The sequence below is a fragment of the Hypanus sabinus genome, chromosome 2 (assembly GCF_030144855.1).
Source record: "Hypanus sabinus isolate sHypSab1 chromosome 2, sHypSab1.hap1, whole genome shotgun sequence".
NCBI lineage: Eukaryota > Metazoa > Chordata > Chondrichthyes > Myliobatiformes > Dasyatidae > Hypanus > Hypanus sabinus.
The window spans coordinates 182,541,698-182,553,798 of NC_082707.1; the positions used below are offsets into that span (position 1 = coordinate 182,541,698).

At 48.8% G+C, this 12,101-nt stretch overlaps 1 protein-coding gene across 2 annotated transcripts in view; it reads left to right on the forward strand.

Annotated features, from left to right (window-relative positions):
• Positions 1-12,101, forward strand: part of LOC132388551 (calmin-like) — an 87,219-nt gene that overhangs the window by 38,142 nt on the left and 36,976 nt on the right. For both annotated transcript variants that reach the window (XM_059960928.1, XM_059960935.1), the window contains 3 exons: positions 8,272-8,333; positions 8,880-8,975; positions 11,608-11,691. In XM_059960928.1, the coding sequence (XP_059816911.1) occupies positions 8,272-8,333; positions 8,880-8,975; positions 11,608-11,691 (242 nt within the window). The remainder of the gene's footprint in view (positions 1-8,271; positions 8,334-8,879; positions 8,976-11,607; positions 11,692-12,101) is intronic.

Here is a 12,101-nt window from a genome sequence, read left to right on the forward strand (position 1 = left end):
CAGCACGATCTGTTCTTCAACACTCAGTGACATTTTTGAATCCTAGAGCACCATAGCACAGAAACAGTCCCTTCAGCCCATCTAGTCCATGCTGAACTGTTACTTTGCCGAGTCCCATCGACCTACACCGGGACCATAGCCCTCCATACTCCTCCCATCCGTGTACCTATCCAGACTTCCCTTCAGTGTTGAAATCGAGCTGGCATCCACCACTTGCGCTGGAGCTCGTTCCTTGCTCTCACAACCCTCTGAGTGAAGAAGCCTCTCCTCAGGTTCCCCTTAAGTGTTTCACCCCTGACATATGACCTCTAGTTCTCATCTCGCCCAGCCCCAGTGGGAAAAGCCACCATCTCTTCCCCCTCTTCACTTTATACTTACAGGGAACTCTGTTCATAATGTTCCCTGGCAGCCTGCTGCTCACTGTGAAAATCCTACCCTGGTTTAACTTCCCCAGATGGAACATTCTTCCCTTAAGACAGTCAGAAGCAGATGACGTTTGCTGTTGTTTAGGTAACGTTGAATTCCATTTCCAGCTCCGCAGCAAGTGAAGCAGTTTGTGTAGAGGGATCTGGATGTGGGCTGGTAGAAGTGACAGGTAACACGACTGGCAGTAATGAGTCATTCAGCAACAAAGAGACAGTGTTCCAGCAGGCTCTTCAGCCCACAGAGTCTGTGCTAGCCGTCAGCCTCCCATATACACTGATCTGGCCAGCACTAATTCCAGTTTCAATAATTTTTATCTCCCCATCAACTCCCCCAGATTCTGCCACCCACCCACAGAGGTCAGTTAACCCACCGACCCACACGCCTTTGGGAGGTGGGAGGAAAGCAGAACAAACTCACAGGGAAAGCGTGCAAACTTCAGAGAGTCAGTGCCAGGGGTTGGGATCGAACTTGGGTCTGTGGAACCATGGGGCAGCAGCTTACTCTGCAGTAGTCAGAGTGAAAAAGGTGCTAGAACATGCATTCAGTGGCCATGTTATTAGCTCCCTGGTCTATCTGATGAAGTGGCTACTCAGGGTATGTTTGTGGTCTTCTGTTGCCGTAGCCCATCCACGTGAAGGTTCAATGTGCTGTGAGTTCAGAGACCCTCTGCACACCACCATTGTAACGCATGCTTGAGTTACTGTCACCTTGAACCAACCTGACCAATCTCCTCTGAGCTCTGTAGAACGTAGTACATCACAGCACAGTACAGGCCCTTCAGCCCGCAATGTTCTACTGACCTTTTAACCTACTCCTAGAGCAATCCAACTCTTCCCTCCCCCATAGCCCTTCATTTTTCTTTCACTCATGTGTCTAAGACTCTCTCAAATGCCCCTAACTCTGCCTCTACCTGGCGCACACACACCCACCACTTTATATGTAAAGAACTTATCGCTTCACGTTCTCATCAGTTTCCTTCCCCACCCAGATTCTACTACTCATAATTTACAGTGTCCAATTAACCTATCGACCCACACATCTCTGGGATATGGGAAACCGGAACACCTCGGGGAATCCTACATAGACGCAAGGGGAACGTGCAAACTCCACACAGAGAGTGCCGAGCATTGGGATCAGACCCCAGTCTCTGGAGCGGTGGGGTAGCAGCTAACTGTGCTGTACTCAAGGGAAAAGGGAAGATAAGAGAGGTAACCACTGTCTGCTGACGTTCAGATTCGGAACCAGGTTCATCATCACTGACATGATGTGAAATCAGATATTGTCATTTCATGTGTTGTTTTGTGGCAACAAGACACCAAAATTACTACAGGTTACAATAAAAAGTGTAAACAAGTAGTGCAAAAGAGGGATAGTAAGGTAGTATTTGTGGACGGTTTAGAAACCTAACGGCAGAGGGGAAGAGGCTATTCCGAAAACATTGAGTGGGTCTTCAGGCTCCTGTTCCTCTTCCCAATAGTGGTAGCAAGGACAGAGTTTGTACTGGATGGCGAGGGTCCTTAATGATAAGATACCATCTTCTGGAGTCGTCACCTTTGGAAGAGCCCTCGAGGCTGAGGAGGGTTGTGCCCATGATGGACTGGCAGTCTACAACCCTCTGCAGCCTCCTGCGATGCTGTGCACTGGAGCCTCCACACGAGGCGGTGATTAACCAGTCTGAATGCTCCCACTGTGCGTGTGGAAATTTGCATCCTCATCTTGCGCTGGACACAGACAGATGGATATTGTGGGGGGACGGTTGCTGACTTCTCACCGCTAGTGACAAATTCCAAAAGGCAGTGGACAGTCTGGTTCAGGAGTGACAGGGAGACAGGGTGGTGGGAACAGTTTAAACACATAAACATTTCCTCTGCATTTTGAGATTTTCCTCAGAATCCGAATCAGGTTTAGTATCACCGGCGTATGTCGTGAAATTTGTTGTTTTGCAGCAGCAGTACATTGCAGTACATAATAATAAAAAATATATAAATTACAACAAGAAGTGTATATATAAAAAGAATTAGATTAAATAAGGAGAGAAAAAAGTAGTGTTCATGGGTTCATTGTACATTCAGAAATCATGAGGGAAAGAAGCTGTTCCTGAAACCTTGAGAGTGTGTCTTCAGGCTCCTGGACCTCCTCCTCGATGGCAGCAATGAGAAGAGGGCATGACCTGAGTGGTGGGGTCCTTCATGATGAACACTGCCTTTTTGATGCATCACCTTTTGAAGGGGAGGCGAGTGCCCATGAGGGAGCTGGCTGAGTTGCAATTTACTGCAGCTTTTTCCGATCCAGTGCGGTGACCTCTCCATACCAGGCACTGATGCAACCAGTTAGAATGCGCTCCACGTCACATCTGTAGAAATTTGCGAGTGTCTTTGGTGACGTACCAAATCGCCACAAACTCCTAATGAAAGACAACTGCTGTTGTGCCTTCTTTGTAATTGCATTTACACGTCGGGCCCAGGATAGATGTTCACGCCAAGAAATTTGAAACTGCTCCCCCTTTCCACTGCCGATGCCTGGATGAGGAGTGGTGTGTGTTCCCTCAACGTCCCCTGCCTGACAGTGGTTCGACATCCCCTGCCTGACAGTGGTTCGATGTCCCCTGCCTGACAGTGCCGTTCTTTTGTGTTGTAGTTCCTAAGACGTCTGGGGAAGATGGGGTGGGGGGGGGGGGAGTGAAGGCGTCTGAAAAGTTGGTGGAATGAGAGAAGTGAAGACTTCTTGGGAATGATGATCCAGGGAGAAAGCGGGGGGAGGGGGGAAGTAAGGGGAAAAGCAAAGGACTATGGAAAGGAGGGGAGCTGTGGGGAATGGGGAAAGTGAGGGGATCTTTGGAGTGAGGGAGCTATTGGGGATTGAGGGAGGATTTGGGGAGTGGGTGCGAGCCATGTGATAATGAGAGAGCCACCCCTGGTTCTGGTTACCGGAGGGTGGAGTTGCTTCATTCCTTGTGTGGGAGAGGTGGAACTGTCCAGTATTAATGAAGTACAGTGGTCCTGGCAGTGAGCCGACCCCATTGTAAACTTGTACACGACTGTTAGAGGAGGTGTTAATTAATGATAGGGGATCCCTATGTACCTGAAAACACTCAGATCCTACTGTCCCCAGAGGAGGAGGGGTGGAACGTGCATAATCTCATCCCAATCCAGTTTCCATGCCAACATTGCCCATGTACGATAATTAATTGCTCAGCTGGGTTACCCTGTGCCTATCGTCGCCATGAACAGAGGGAGCTGGCGCACAAGTAGACATGTTTTGATGAGTGGGGGGGGAGACTGGAATGTTCCCATTCCTATTTGGGCATGTCAGTCGTGGTGAGGCCACGCACACTCAGGTTGGGGGAGCAACACCTCATATTCTGTCTGGGTAGCCTCCAACCTGACAACATGAACATCGATTTCTCAAACTTCTGGTACTTCCTTCCCCCTCCCCCTCCTCTCTTTTTCCATTCCCCATTCTCTTCTCCTTACCTGTCCTTCACCTCTCCCTAGAGCCCTTCTCCTTTCCTTTCTTCCATGGTCCATTGTCCTGTCCTATCAGATTCCTCCTTCTTCAGCCCTTTACCTTTTCCACCTATCACCTCCCGGCTTCTTACTTCATCTCCCCCACCCACCACACCTTCCCACCTCACCTGGTCTCTCACCTATCACCTGCCAGCTTGTACTCCTCCCCCTCCCCCACCTGGCTGCTGCCCCCCCTCTCTTTCCAGTCCCGATGAAGGGTCTCAGCCCAAAACATTGGCTGTTTATTCCCCCTCCATAGATGCTGCCTGAATTGCTGAGTTCCTCTAGCATTTTGTGTGTGTTGCTCTGGATTTCCAGCACCTGCAGAATTTCGTGCAGACTTGCTGTCGGTGGACTTGCTCTGCCCTCTGCTGGTGTCTCAGCTTTTCCTTTCCAAATTATTCCCAGCTGATTCCATATCTACAAGATATTCTTTCCTACAGTACTTGAATAGCAAAAGCAAATTCAAACAGTTTCTGAGTAGGAGAAAAGAGATTGTTATAGAAAGTAGCAGGCTTGGACTGTTGGATATGGTACAGGTAGAGTAGACTGAGTGTGATTCTACGCTGGTGTTTACTTTGGAATGGTTCCATGATACTTTCAGCCTGACCTATTAATGTTTTACTGTCAGTTGTAAGAGTTCGGACTGTCTGTAGGGAGCTGATTGTCTCTTTGGGAGTGCAGTGCTGACTGATTCTGTCAGAACCCACACTGTGGTGGGGTGTTGGCGGAAGTAGAACGTTGAACAGTACCGCGCAGCGCAGGCTCTTTGGCCCACAATGCTGTGATGACCTTTTAACCTTCTAAGATCAATTTACCACCTCACTACTACTGAGCCTCCATTTCCCTATCATCCATGTGCCTAGGAGTTCCTTAAATGTCCCTAATGCATCTGCCTCTAGCACCACCCCCTAGCAGTGTTCCACACGACGACCACCCTGTGTAAATAAAAATCTACCTCTTGCCTCTATAACTTTCCTCCAAACAGCTTAAAATCATGCCCTGTCGTATTAGCCATTTCCGCTCTCCGATGCACAGAATCACGAGGGGCTGCAGAGGGTTGAAGACTGAGATGCACGAACAGCACAGACCGCCTTTCAAAGAGGCGGTGTGTCAACAAGGTGGCATCAGTCATTAAGCACCCTCACCATCAGGGGCATATCCTCTTCTCATAATTACCATCAGGGAGAAGGTACTGGAGCCTGAAGACATCTGCTATTGGATTTCTGAATGGTCCATAAATGCTACCTCTACTTTTTTTGTGCCCCCTTTTATTTTTTGGTGGAGATGCATCTCTACCAAAGGAATTCCTTCCCTCCGCCAGCCTGCTGGGCACCCTTGGACAAGGTGTACCACCTGCTTGATCAACCCCCCCCCCACCCCCCCCAAATCAGAGTCACAGAAGCCATTGGAAAAGGTGGTGGCTGGTCATATGAACAGCCGGTGCAGATCACAAGTCCTGGTTATGTGACCGCTGGCACCAGGCAGACAATCTCTGAAGACTATTGATCATGGCTGGTGTCACCTGTCTGGTAAAGACACTGCCCAGAAGAAGGCAACAGCAAACCCCGTACAAAAGTTTGTCAAGAGCAATCGTGGCCATGGGCCCACGGTATATGCCATGGCACATGATGATGATTTATTATTGTACCATATACAGTATGAGCCATCTAGGCACTAAGGGTTCAGATGATGATATACAGTATATTTTCATGTCTTTGCACTGTACTGCTGCTACATAACAAAAAATTTACATTGTGTCAGTGATAAAACCTGATTCCGGTTATCTTCTGCAAAGCCCTAGGAATAGTCAGCATGGCTTTGTCAAAGGCAGGTCGTGCCTTACGAGCCTGATTGAATTTTTTGAGGATGTGACTAAACATGCTGATGAAGCTAGAGTAGTAGATGTAGTGTATATGGATTTCAGCAAGGCATTTGATAAAGTACCCATGCAAGGGTTATTGAGAGAGTAAGGAGGCATGGGATCCAAGGGGACATTGCTTTGTGGATCCAGAACTGGCTTGCCCACAGAAGGCAAAGAGTGGTTGTAGACGGGTCATATTCTGCATGGAGGCCGGTGACCAGTGGTGTGCCTCAAGGATCTGTTCTGGGACCCTTACTCTTTGCGATTTTTATAAGTGACCTGGATGAGGAAGTGGAGGGATGGGTTAGTAAATTTGCTGATGACACAAAGGTTAGGGGTGTTGTGGATAGTGTGGAGGGCTGTCAGAGGTTACAGCAGGACAGTGATAGGATGCAAAACTGGGCTAAGGAGTGGCAGATGGAGTTCAACCCAAATAAGTGTGAAGTGGTTCATTTTGGTAGGTCAAATATGATGGCAGAATATAGCATTAATGGTAAGACTCTTGGCAGTGTGGAGGATCAGAGGGATCTTGAAGTCCAAGTCCATTGGACACCCAAAGATGCTACGCAGGTTGACTCTGTGGTTAAGAAGGCATACAGTGCATTGGCCTTCATCAATCATGGGATTGAGTTTAAGAGCTGAGAGGTAATGTTGCAGCTATATAAGACCCTGGTCAGACCCCACTTGGAGTACTGTGCTCAGTTCTGGTCACCTCACTACAGGAAGGACGTGGAAACTATAGAAAGGGTGCAGAGGAGTTTTACAAGGATGTCGCCTGGATTGGGGAGCATGCCTTATGAGAATAGGATGAGTGAACTTGGCCTTTTCTCTTTGGAGTGACGGAGGATGAGAGGTGACCTGATAGAAGTGTACAAGATGATGAGAGGCATTGATCGTGTGGATAGTCAGAGGCTTTCCCCCAGGGCTGAAATGGCTGCCACAAGAGGGCATAGTTTTAAGTGCTTGTTAGTAGGTACAGAGGAGATGTCAGGGTTAAGTATTTTACGCAAAGAGTGGTGAGTGCGTGGAATGGGCTGCCAGTGACAGTGGTGGAGGAGGAAACGATAGGGTCTTTTAAGAGACTCCTAGATGGCTACGTGGAGCTTAGAAAAATAGAGGGCTCTGGGTAAAGCCTAGGTAGTTCTAAGGTAGGGATATGTTCGGCACAGCTTTGTGGGCTGAAGGGCCTGTATTGTGCTGTAGGTTTTCTATGTTTCTGTGTCTCTCCATTTCCCCCGATACCTTTGATTCCACATCTGAACAAGTCCAGTGAGTGAGCCTCCACAGACCTCCAGGATAGGGAATTCGCAAAAGAATTCCCAAATATCTTCTCTGGCTTTATGGAGTGACTCCTGGTCCTTGAAACCTCATCCGGAGGAAGCATCCTCCCTCCATTCAGTCTGTTTTGGTAGAAGATAGAATGTCTGAGTTGGGTGGGGTCTTTGATGATGCTGGCTGCTTTACCGAGGTAGCAGGAGGTGTGGATAGAATTCATGGGCAGAGGCTGGTTCCCATGATGTGCTGAGCTGTGTTCACAACTCTGCATTTTCTGTTTTACTTTTACAAAGTATTTTCTCCTTGGGTCAGCTAAACTATTAGTACGATAACCACCTTGGTCCACGCGAGCTCCTGATGAATTGCTGCCCAACACGTTGTCATTAAGTAATACAAGCCCAGTCTAACTCGCTCACACCCACAAAAATACTCTCTAAGCCAGGCCCATATCCTTCTAAACCTTTTGTATCCATGTACCTGTCCAGGTGCTTTTTAAATAATGTAATTGTACCCTCTTCTGCCCACTTCCTTTGGCAGTTCGTTCCATGGAAACACCATCCTCTGTGTGAAGAAGTTATCCCTTTGATGATCAGTTTTAAATCTTTCCTCTCTCACCTTGAACTTCTGACCTCTCGGTTTCGATTCCCCTACCCTGGGGAAAAGGTTGTGACCATCCACCTTAGCCAGGTCCCTCGTGGTGTGATAAACCAAGGTCAGGATAAGTGGAAACGTTAATGTGGGTTAGAGTGAGGTCACCCTTCGCTAACCAGGCCAGCCACAGTTGTGCTGCAATGGGCAAGGCCACAGGAGTTCCCAACCAGACCGGTGTGTTCAATCAATGTACGTCTTTGGGACACAGTAGCGCAGCAGTTGACATAACTCTTTGCAGTGCCAGTGACCCGGGTTCAGTTCTGTCACCGTGTGTAAGGAGTTTGTACGTTCTCCCGTGACTGGGTTTCCTCCCACATTCCAATAATGCGTGGGTTAGGGTTAGTAAGTTATAGGCATGTTATGTTGGCGCTGGGAGCCTGGTGACATTTGCAAGCTGCCCCCCCCCCCCCCCCCGCATGTTCCTGCAATGTGTTGGTCATGGACGCAGATTTCACTGTATGTCTTGATGTTTCAATGTACACGGGACGTATAAAGCTAATCTTCAAACCTTCGTGCTGAAGACTGACTGTGTTCCCTGTGTCTCTTCAGTTGAACGAGTCAGGACACAGAAGAGGACGTTTACGCGATGGATCAACTTCCACTTGGAAAGGGTGAGGACGAACTTTCCCTCTTAATCCTGCTTATTTATTTTGCTGCACTTCAAATATTTACACATCCCATTAACTGCGTGACATAGCAGCCCACGAGGTTCAGCTGAACAACACAAGCAGCAGCAACAACAACTCAACAAAGCAAACAAGACAGCAGGACAGGACGAGGCGACGGGATGGGATGGGACGGGATGAGGCAAAGGTGACGGGACGGGACTAGACGAGGCAACAACAGATCAGAACAAATCAAGCTACTTTCCCCACTCATTCACCTCCCCACACAGAGACAGGTCTTCATCCCTGGACAGGCTGCCTCTGAGCCTCCAGTCCTGGACCACAAACTCAAACTCACAGACATCAGGCCCCAACCACCAGTCCCTGGCCCATTCTTCTGGCCTCCGACCTCTGGAGTCATGGAATGCTATCCCAGCTCTCCCCGTTGTCCCAGCCAGTGGAATGATTTCCCCATCTCGTGTGTGTACGTGCATGTGACTGTTCTGCCCAGGTTTGCTCATTTCCTGCCCTGCTCTGTTTGACCCCTCTCAGTGCAAACCACCGCTGGAGGTGAGAGATCTGTTCCGTGACATGCAAGATGGGAAGGTGCTGATGGCTCTGCTGGAGGTGTTGTCTGGACACAAACTGGTAAGGTTATTGCTGCACCTCGTCATTCACTGCTCTGTTCCTTCAAATGTTCTTCTGATTAGTTAGTTCATTTTTGTCGCATATCCCGAGATTTGGGCCTCTTCCCCAGTAAAGGATGTGCTGGCATCGGAGAGGGTCCACAGGAGATTCATGAGAATGATCCCAGGAATGAAAGGATTAAAATCTCGCGCATTTGAATGCTCTGGACCTGTTCTCATTGGAGTTTAGAAGAATGAGGGGGGATCTCGTTGAAACCTAGTGAATACTGGAAAGCCTAGATAGAATGGATATGGAGAGGATGTTTCCTATAGTGGGAGGGTCTAGGACCAGAGGGCACAGATAGAATGGATATGGAGAGGATGTTTCCTATAGTGGGAGGGTCTAGGACCAGAGGGCACAGATAGAATGGATATGGAGAGGATGTTTCCTATAGTGGGAGGGTCTAGGACCAGAGGGCACAGATAGAATGGATATGGAGAGGATGTTTCCTATAGTGGGAGGGTCTAGGACCAGAGGGCACAGATAGAATGGATATGGAGAGGATGTTTCCTATAGTGGGAGGGTCTAGGACCAGAGGGCACAGATAGAATGGATATGGAGAGGATGTTTCCTATAGTGGGAGGGTCTAGGACCAGAGGGCACAGATAGAATGGATATGGAGAGGATGTTTCCTATAGTGGGAGGGTCTAGGACCAGAGGGCACAGATAGAATGGATATGGAGAGGATGTTTCCTATAGTGGGAGGGTCTAGGACCAGAGGGCAAAGATAGAATGGACATGGAGAGGATGTTTCCTATAGTGGGAGGGTCTAGGACCAGAGGGCACAGATAGAATGGATATGGAGAGGATGTTTCCTATAGTGGGAGGGTCTAGGACCAGAGGGCACAGATAGAATGGATATGGAGAGGATGTTTCCTATAGTGGGAGGGTCTAGGACCAGAGGGCACAGATAGAATGGATATGGAGAGGATGTTTCCTATAGTGGGAGGGTCTAGGAACAGAGGGCACAGATAGAATGGATATGGAGAGGATGTTTCCTATAGTGGGAGGGTCTAGGACCAGAGGACACAGCCTCACCATAGAAAGGCATGCCTTTAGCACAGGAATGAGGAGGAATTTCTCTGGTGGTAAATCTGTGGAGGCCAAGCAGTTGGGTATATTTAAAACAAAGCTTGACAAGATTTTGGTTAGTAACGGTGTTGGAGGTTATGGAGAGAAGGCAGGGGAACAGGGTTGAGAGGGAGAATAAACCAGCCATGATGGAACAGCAGGGCAGACTGGCCCAATTCTGCTCACTGTCTTGTGGAAAAGGTTTTGTTTGTGTGCCAGTGCAGTACATTATAAGTACATCCGTTGGTAGAAAAGGGAAAGGAACAAAAGCAGGGTATAGCGTTACAGCTACAGAGAAAGGGCAGCATTGATGTTGGTATATTATTATCACGAGCTCATAAACAGTGAAAAGCTTGTCCTGTAAACTGTTCACAGAGCCGATCATTACACAGTGCATGCAGTCAGGACGAGGGAAAACTGTAACAAGTCAGAATAAAATGTAAAAGCCATTGAAAAGAAAGTGCAGTTAACAAAGTGCAGGATCACAGCGAGGTGACGAGTTCTCACTGGAAACTCGGGTAACAGTGGGACATAGTGAAGCGAGAATGTCCAAGGATGGGAGGTTCAGAGATACAACACAGTTACAGACCCTCTGGCCTAATGACCCCGTGCTGCCCAATTACACTCGTGACCAATTAAGTTATTAACCCGTACGTCTTTGGGATGTGGGAGGAAACCGGAGCTCCTGGAGGAAATCTACATGGTCACAGGCAGAGCATATGGTGGTGGGAAGCGATATGAGAGTGTCACTCTCAAACTGGGGGGGCTTGAGTGATAAGGAAAAGATGAAAGATCAACTTTATTTGTGACATGTACATTGAAACGTACAGTGAAATGTATCGTGAGTCAATAACCAGCTCGGTCTGAAATGTGCTGGGCTCAGCCCAGAAGTGTCCTGCTTCCAGCACCAACTTAGCGCATCCTTACCCGTACATCCTTGGGATGTGGGAGGAAACCGGGACCCCCTCAGGAAACCCACACGGTCACAGAGAGAGCGTACAAACTCCTTACAGACACCAACTGGTGTTGCCCCATGCCTGGCATAAACCAGTGAGCCATGGGTATAACTGTAGATTGGCAGCTGGCCATTCCTGCCTGCATCTGCTGACCAATACCTGGCATAAACCAGTGAGCCATGGGTATAACTGTAGATTGGCAGCTGACCGTTACTGCCTGCATCTGCTGACCAATACCTGGCATAAACCAGTGAGCCATGAGTATAACTGTAGATTGGCAGCTGGCCATTCCTGCCTGCATCTGCTGACCAATACCTGGCATAAACCAGCAAGCCATGGGTATAACTGTAGATTGGCAGCTGGCCATTCCTGCCTGCATCTGCTGACCAATACCTGGCATAAACCAGTGAGCCATGAGTATAACTGTAGATTGGCAGCTGGCCATTCCTGCCTGCATCTGCTGACCAATACCTGGCATAAACCAGTGAGCCATGGGTATAACTGTAGATTGGCAGCTGGCCATTCCTGCCTGCACCGGCTGACCAATGCCTTCTTTCTTTGTTCAGATGCACCAGTACAAGCACTCAAGGCATCGGATTTTCCGGCTGAACAACATTGCCCGAGCCCTGAAATTCCTGGAGGATGGCTACGTGAGTATTGCGTCTGTGTAGCTCTACCTGCCCTTTGCACACCTTTCAAAATAAAGCCAGGACCCCTCACACCGACTGCACAGAGGCACAAGAGATATTGAGCAGCAGACACAGCTGCTCAGGCAGCGTCAATGGAGGGGAGACCTTCCTTCAGGGCTGTGTGGGGGGGAAGAAACCGGAATAGAAAGGTGGGGGAGGGGAGGAGTTCAAACTGGCAGATGATGGGTGAGGGCTGGTGAGGGGAGAGGCTGGGATTGAAGTAAAAAGCTGGCAGGTGATCAGTAGAAGGGCTGTCTCACCCCCTCACCCAGTTTCACAATCTCCTAACAGATTCCTTCTTCAGCCCTCTACCCAATTCCATGCATCCGCCACTCTCTGTGGATTAAATAAAACCTACCTCTGTTTCCTGG